Raw genomic sequence first — 8,626 nt, 5'->3', positions numbered from 1 at the left:
TTATTTATACATTAAAAAATTAATAATATTTAATTAAAAAATAAAATAGACATTTATGATATGTCTGCTTCAACCGTAATTTTACTATATCACCCCTAATTAATTATTATATGTTATTTATATATTAAAAATTAATAATATATAATTAAAAATATAAAATAAACATTTATAACATGTCTGCTTCAGCTGTGATTTTACTATACTACCCTTAATTAATTATTATAATCATTTATGTATTAAAAAATTAATAATATTTAATTAAAAAGGAAAATAAACATTTATGACATGTCTACTTCAGTTGTTTCTATCATAGTTTTACTAAATATTACCCTAATTAATTATTATAAATCATTGAAGTATTAAAAAATTAATAATAATTAATAAAAAGGTAAAATAGATATAAAAATGATAAATTAACTCTTGATATTTTAAATTAACTTGACGTCTTATATGAGGCCCACTTAAATTTTTTTCACTAGTATTTTTTATAGTAATTTTTCTATGTCACTTCTAATTAGTTGTTGTAAGTTATTTAGACATTTATACTTCGTTGCTTCAATCATGATTTTATTATATCACCCATAATTAATTATTATAATCATCTAAGCATTGTGCCACTTAAATTGGAATAGAAAAAAATATTATAAATCACAATAATTAAAAATTTATTTAAAAAATATAATTGACCATCGACGACACAAAACTTTGGACAAGGAGAGTAACATATATTATTCAAAAATTACATAATTTTTTTATAAATTACAGTATTTACAATTTAAAATGTCTAAAAATAATTTTATATGATATATATTTCAAAAAAAAATGTAATACTATAAATCACAGTAATTAAAAGCTTAAAAATTTTAAAAATATAAAATAGTTGATTGACTCTCAAAATCATATTAGTGTCACTTAAATTGGAATAGAATAAAAGTATTATAAATCACAATAATTAAAAACTTAAATTATTTTTAAAATATAATTGACTATCAATGCTACAAAAGTTTGGACAAGAAAAATAATACATATTATTTGAAAATTACATAAAAAAATATTATAAATTACAATAGTTAACAAATTAAATTATTTAAATACTTATTAAAAGTATGATTGATTATCTAATTCTATTTGTGTCACATAAATTGAGATTAAAATTAATATATGGAACCCGTGTTAGATCTCGAATGAATCTTAAAATGTATATGCAATTCTTTAAAAAAAAACTTTTATTTAAATATATCAAAATAGTAAAGGCAAATTCTAATACAGTACATTAAACAATGTATAAGAACTAATGTTAACATAAATAATATCAGTATTTACTAATAGAAGCTTTACTAATATAAACATTACTAATATAATCTATTCAAAAAGAAAATTTATACACTCTAGCAAACGACTCCTACGTTTCAATGGAAGGAATATATAAAAAAGTAAAGTCTGATAAAAAATTTACAGAAGGATATTTTATAAGTATATTTTATCGTGTTCTCAAAATCAAATATCTTAAATTAATATGAAAAATGGTAGCTTATAATTTCTCTTTTATATATTATTTTCAAAACACTTTAAATTTAAAATATTAATTTAATTTAACTTTAAAAAATAAGTTGACAAATAAAAGAGGAGGAAAAATGAAAGCAAAGGATGTTTATGTCGGCTTAGTAGGAGAATATAATGCAATTTTGGGTTATTAATTGCAACTCACATGTGATGTAATATGCAATGACAAGATAACCCTTTATCTTTTCAACAATTAGTCTCTATTTTATATAAGTGTCAAGTCTTATATATCAATTTTATTCTAATATTTTATATTTAATGTGGCAAATCTCTATCATATGATTAAAGATCTAAACTTCAAAATACATTGAATTTTGTTATTTATAACAATATGAGAAAGTTATATATAATTATCTTGTGAGATAATTTGGCTCCTTAAAAAATACTATTAAGTAGTTAATACATTGTGTATTCATGTTTTATAATTCATAATTAAAATCAACATCAATTTAATTTATCATATGTAGTCAAATATCTTAATGTTGGGCCCGTACTGACACGAGTCATATAACTCTAGTTTCATTTTACATTTGCCACCACTGTCGCCACTTTTTTCACGAAAAAAGTGAAGACCACCATTACAACTTTCAAATCTTGTACTTTCTCTCCAAATCTCCCCCCCCCCCCCCCCCCCCCCCCTCTATGCTTTCTGAAATAACAGTTCTAATCAAATTTGTTTTCTTGATTATTAAATGAAATTCAATGTTGTTACTATGATTCATTGATTATGATTATGGGGTTATATTCCATTGATCATGGTTATGGGGTTATATTCGGTTGATGAGCTTGAAAGATATGTTCGGAGAAGGATGAAGGTGGTGTGATGACAGTAGCGATCTATTGACTGAAGGAGGCGGCCAGGACAGACTAAATTAAGATTAAAATTTAAAATTAAATCTAATTATCTTATAATTAGAGTTGTTCAAAGTCGAACCGTATCTGATAAGTCAACCGCAAAATTAACTTACTGACTTATTGGTATTGACTTATTGGATAAACGATTGGTGAACGGATTAAAATTTTATAATTAAAGACTTATTGATGTGAGGTGAATTACACAATTTCCTTATTGAATAAATTGTTAACCCGTTGAAAATTACCATATATACTTATACTTTTCAATCTAAATATATAAAATATATATTATATTATATTATTATAAAATACAAACTCAAACCAATAAGTAATTACCTAAAGTCCATTACTAATTAATTTTAATATAATATTATAACTAAAGATTAAAGTTGTAAACTGTAAAGTGGTATATTGAATCAAAGCTGGCCATGCTGTACTAATTTATGCACAAATAAAATAATAATTAAATATAAAGATCTACTCTTATTTTGACAATAATGGCTTGATGAACTTAAAAAGACTGCTCTAAAATATAAACAAACGATCGTTGTAGTATACTAGTAAGTACTAGACATCGAAGGGCTCGTGTTATATATTATTTTTTTATCTTAATTTATGTGACACGAATATAATATAGATAATTAATTACTAGAATAATTTAAATTTTTAATTATTGTAATTTATAATACTTTTTCTTTTTTTTACAATTTAAGTGACATGATATAATTTTGAAAGTCAGCCTAATATTTTATATCTTTTATATTTTTAAGTTATTAATTATGTGCTTTATAGTTCTTTTAACATAATTTTTAAATAAGATATGAATACTCTCTCCGTCTCGGTGGTACAGATAAAGTTTCAACAACAAATCACATTTTTTAATTTATGTGCCACTAATATAATTTTTAAATAATATATGCTACTTCATGTCTTTCTCTATCTCATCCTAATTTATGTGGCACTAATATAATTTCGATAATCAATCAAATATTTTATGTTGACATATCATTTTGTGTCTATTTTATGAAGTATTATTAATTTTCTAATGCAACCATAATAATTAATTAGGGGTGATATAATAAAGTTATGATTGAAGGAGCGAAGAAGACATGTCTTAAATGACTTATAGTAACTAATTAAAAGTGATATAATAAAATTATTATAAAAAATACTTGTGAAAAAAACATAAATGATTCTCATATAAGACATCAAGTTAATTTAAAAAAACTAAAGTTAGTTTATTATTTTATGTCAATTTTATATTTTTTATTAAATATTATAATTTTTCTAATACTTAAATAACCTATAGTAATTAATTAGGAGTAATATACTAAAATTATGATTGAAGAAGCTGAAGCAAGCAGCACAAGCAGACATGTCGAAGACCTGCCTGCTTATTGCCCTTTATTAGATATAGTAATTTCCCGTATTGTTTTTTAGGAATAGTCTTCTTGAACTTGACTTGAATCTCATGCCAGGTAGAAAATAAAAAACATGACTTATTATCCCCCTTGTAGGGATTTGATTTACTCTTCTCGACAGGTTAAATAATAATTTTAGTCTCTATGTAGTATTACATTTCTAGTTAGCATAACAAATTTTTCCAATAACACACCCACTGTAGTAGTTATTCATCGCGCTAGTCAAAATGTCATGTTCCTAAATTTTTGTATATGATTGAAAAAATAGAACAGTGACTACTCACTGTATACTGCTGATGAGTGGTAAATTTACCACTCATTGACCCCCAAATTCGTGCACACTACTATGATTTAAAGGTGTTAATGAGACGAATTTATCATTTGAATGGACTAATTCCTATGTTTTATAGATATATAGGTGATGGGAACAAAAGAAGTCAAATGAGCTGAAAAGAGATAAAAAAGGAAAGAGTTAGTGCAAAAGCTGAAAAAAGCAAGAGCAAGAATTGACCCTCATTTATCGTGATCTCGGTTTGAGGGCTATGATCGCGACAAGTCAATATGATGATTGCGATAGGCTCACCACAATCGCAGGAGCCACGCCACGGTTGCGATCAAGCTCCGATAATCGCGATTGAGAGGAAAATAGCCCAGGGGCAAATTTGTCATTTTCCACAGCTGGTTCCAATTCTCTATAGTACGAAAACCCTTTCATTTTTTAGAGATCTCTAACTAGATTTGAAGTTCTTGCTTTGTAAAATTTTACTAAATTGGGCAAGAAAATTATGGTTAATTTTTCAATTAAGTTTAGTTGTAATTGAAGTTAAATTAAAGAATACTCTTGCTTGTATCTTGAATGGAAGCTTTGAATGACCATTTTGATATATTTATTTTCTTAAAATTCATGAGTAGCTAAACATCTATCTTGATATTATGTTGAGATAGGATGCAAATGTATGTGGGTTTTAATCATTAATGTAGAATCTTGGATAATGATGTTGGGTTTTACTAATACTTGTTTGTTGAGTGGAAATTTGTGGATCAAAATCTCAAATTCCTAAAATCTCACATCATTCTTGAAAGAGGAGGTGTGATTATGTTTATGGATCCTATATCATTCTTAAAAGAGGGAGATGGGTGAAAAGGTATTAGTGAACAATAATTAGACATCTAGCTTATTCCTTTACATTATCTTAGAAATAAGGATAGATTATGAATTTGCTATGTCTAGGGCATCTTCCTAGAAACAGGAATGCCCAATTGAGGTTTTGGGTGAATTTGTTTGCCACACCCATTAGATATCCGAAAGTGTCCATGGATGATTTTTTTGGTGGTTGGTTGAATAACTAGCATCAAAACCTCTAACCTAGCCTACCTATATAGTCATTAACTAGATTTTACATTTGATTATCATGAATCCATGCATTGTTTTCCCCTAGGAAGACATAATTCCAAGCCTATTGGAATATTACCTACATTAGTTGTTCTTAATTGATAGTTTGAATAGATTTTTTTAAAACAACCTTCCAAATCATAACTTCCCCCCTCTCAATTTTATATTCATGTTTTACTTTAAGACTACATTGCGGATAACCACTAGTAGTTCTCAACACCCATAGGATTTGAATACTAATTCCACTCCTTGAGGATTAGACCTCAACTTAAGTTAGGTTATTATATTTGACAATGATCGCCTTGCCCATAAATCATGAAGTAAGTTGAGCGTGATCAAAATGGCACTGTTGTCGGTGAGTGAAACTTAGTTTTCGCTTGTGCAGTGTTGATAGTAGCTTTGGGTTTATCCGTAGTGATTGCTATTTATTTTGGTTTTTGGTTTTGTTTTTTTAGGTGATTTCAATAGTGTTCATGACACAATGAGTGATCATGTAAGTAATGTCGGGACCTTTGATGGCCCCCTAATGATGAGAAGCAACTCCATGATGTTAGACGTGCGATTGCTATCCGTATCCCACCTAATCAAGGAAATGGGGTATTCCACATTACAAGTGTTATATTGCACATGATTTAAATGATATCTCTCTTCGGGAGTCAGGCTCATGAAGACCCAAATTTTCACTTGAAGAATTTTATGGAAGTGTGTGCTCCCTTCGACATTACTCATATCTCACAAGAATCCATACGGTTGTGTCTCTTTCCATTTTTTCTAACGGGTGAGGTGGTGTTGTGGAAATGATCTCTTCCATCTGAGTCAATCACATCGTAGAACGAACTTATTGATGCTTTCTTAGATCAATACTTTCCACCATCAAAGATGTTGTAATTGCGTGAAGAAATCACAAACTTTCGTCAATTGAATGGAGAGCCTCTATATGAGGTGTGGGAGAGATTTAATGGAAAGCTTATGCAATGTCCCAACCATGATGTCCTGGAGAATATGCTTCTCAAAATATTCTACAGGGCTTTGAATTAACCAAACAAAATCGTGGTGAACACTGCAACCGGTGGGTCACTTGTGAAGTTTTCATATAAAGTGTCTTCAACTTTGCTTGAGGAAGTCACAAACAAAAATAGGGGGTGGCGTACCCGATACACCGAGGTATCTAAAGGATCCCCTACCACCTCCTATGTAAATAATGAGCAAAAGAAGAAAGAAAAAGAGAGAGAAAAATATCGCAAAAATAATGACATAATTAGAACTATTAACGAAGCATGTGATGGGTACACCCATAAAAATGGTGTTATGGCATACAAGGTATATGATGAAGAAGAGGCCAAGAGGCTTGATGAAGAATTAGATACTTGGCTAACTATTCAGGGAGTTCCATCCTGGCCTACCAAAGGAAAGGTAGGAATCAAGGTTGGACCGATCATGAAAGAGAATAGAAATGGCATGACAGGGATAGAGATCGTGATTGGAGGGACAATAAAAAGGAGTATGATAGATATGTGCCCCCCATGATAGAGTAAAGAGCAAACAGACAAACCCTATTGATCCTAAAAAATTCAAGACCGAGGATGTGTTAGCAAGAATCTTGATGAGACTGGAGGGAACATACAAAATGGTCTGAGAATTAAAAGGCAAATTTTTGAAAATCAACTAAACGGTTATATCACGTTCTGCCTCAATCAAATAATTGGAGACTCAAATTGGCCAAATCTCTAATCAACTTAATGCTAGAGAAAAAGGAGGTCTTTCTAGTAATATCATTGTGAATCAAAAATAATGCTCAAGTATTGGCAGTCATCACTAAGAGTGACAAAATTCTCGGTGGTCATGTGGGTGAACTTGAAAAGAGATAAATGTTGAACAAATAAACGTGAAGAAGAAGCATGTGGTTGATTCAAATAAGAAGGCTCCAAAATCTCAAGAAGAGGGATGTAAAAGAACAAATGATAATGGACGAAATGGTTGATGAAGAGGGAGATCTTCAGGTAGTTGAGAATGATGAACCAAAAAGTGATCCATTGTCTACCATGAAGGTTGCTCCTCCATTCCCTCAAAGACTAAAAAAGTAGCAAGATAATGTCAAATTCAAGATGTTCCTTTCAAAGCTTAGCAATCTTTCAATTAATATCCCATTGTTAGAGGCCATTCAAGAGATTTTGGGATATGCTAAGCTAATGAAGAAGTTGATGTCAAAGAAACGTCTGGTTGATGGAAAAACCATTAAAGTTACCCACGGGTATAGCACTATCATGACTAAAGCTATAGTGGAAAAGAAGGAGGATCTCGAGGCATTTACAATCCCTTTCACCATAAGGACACATAAGTTTAAGAAATCCTTGTGTGGACTTAATGCAAACATCAATCTCATGCCCTATTCAATATATCAGATACTTTGTTGGGGAACTCCTACACCAACAACAATGAGGCTATTGATTATGGACCGGTCTATCAAAAGACCAGTTGGAGTTTTATTTGATGTCTTGGTGAATGTGGATCGCTTTATTCTACTGGTGGACTTCGTTGTGCTTGGTTGTGAAATTATTCTTGGGAGACCTTTTCTTGCAACCAGAAGAACGATTGTTAATATGGAGCGAAGAGAAATAAAATTTTGGGTCCAAAGTGATGAAGTATCCTTTCAAGTATGTAAGACCAAGAAACAACCCATGAAACTACAAGTGGTGTCCGTCATTGATGTAGTGGACACAGAGGTAGATGATGGGTCCCTTAAGGACCTATTTTGAAAGTTGAAGAACGTCGTGCCGCGATGATAAATTAGGCTTTGGATGGGAGGCAACCCATTAACGCCACAAAAGTGGCCTGTATCCTTTGAATATTGATTGTTAGAATAAGTTTCATTTTTGTTTGTGATGAAATTGAGGTACTATAAGGTGTTTTGAATGAGTTTGAAAAAGGGAAAGTGCGATGTATTTGAGGAATGGGCTGAATAGTTGTAAATAGGGGATTAAAAATATCCTTGGTGATGGGGTTCACGATCGCGGTGACACGGGTTTCGCTATCGTGATCTTGACTGTTTCAAAAGCTGAACAGTCGTAAACCCCCACTCATTTTTCCCTTCAAACTTTTTCCAAATTTCTATCAATTTACACTCGTTTTTGGTCATATTTGGAGCATCCAAACTGTGCATTGCATCCCTCTTTGCATCTCTAAATCGGTATGTGCTTCAAATTATGTTTTTATACATTTGTATAGGCCTTAGAACTCATGTTTTAGGATTGGCCTAAAATTGAACTTTTCATGCTAAATCTTGGTGCAATTGTGCTTGCGTGGTGTAGTTAGATGTTGTTTTTGGAGTGTACATAATTGGGGAAGTCTTGAGAACCCAAAATTGTTCAAAATGATAGAAATAGATTGTGCACAC

At 30.4% G+C, this 8,626-nt stretch overlaps 1 protein-coding gene and 1 non-coding gene across 2 annotated transcripts; one reads left to right on the top strand and one right to left on the bottom strand.

Moving 5' to 3' along the window:
- Positions 1-6,118: 6,118 nt before the first annotated feature.
- Positions 6,119-6,224, bottom strand: LOC124899081. Its single transcript, XR_007056219.1, has one exon. It is a non-coding gene; the product is annotated as a small nucleolar RNA R71 (small nucleolar RNA).
- A 972-nt stretch (positions 6,225-7,196) lies between these two features.
- On the top strand, positions 7,197-7,988 carry LOC107871762. Its single transcript, XM_016718648.2, has 2 exons — positions 7,197-7,280; positions 7,353-7,988. Exons 1-2 carry the CDS (start codon positions 7,197-7,199, stop codon positions 7,986-7,988), a joined length of 720 nt encoding a protein of 239 aa, XP_016574134.2.
- Positions 7,989-8,626: the final 638 nt, after the last annotated feature.

Source organism: Capsicum annuum, chromosome 5, assembly GCF_002878395.1.
Source record: "Capsicum annuum cultivar UCD-10X-F1 chromosome 5, UCD10Xv1.1, whole genome shotgun sequence".
NCBI classification, from domain to species: domain Eukaryota; kingdom Viridiplantae; phylum Streptophyta; class Magnoliopsida; order Solanales; family Solanaceae; genus Capsicum; species Capsicum annuum.
The sequence above is the reverse complement of the archived record's forward strand: the minus strand, read 5'-3'. Positions and strand labels throughout refer to the sequence as shown.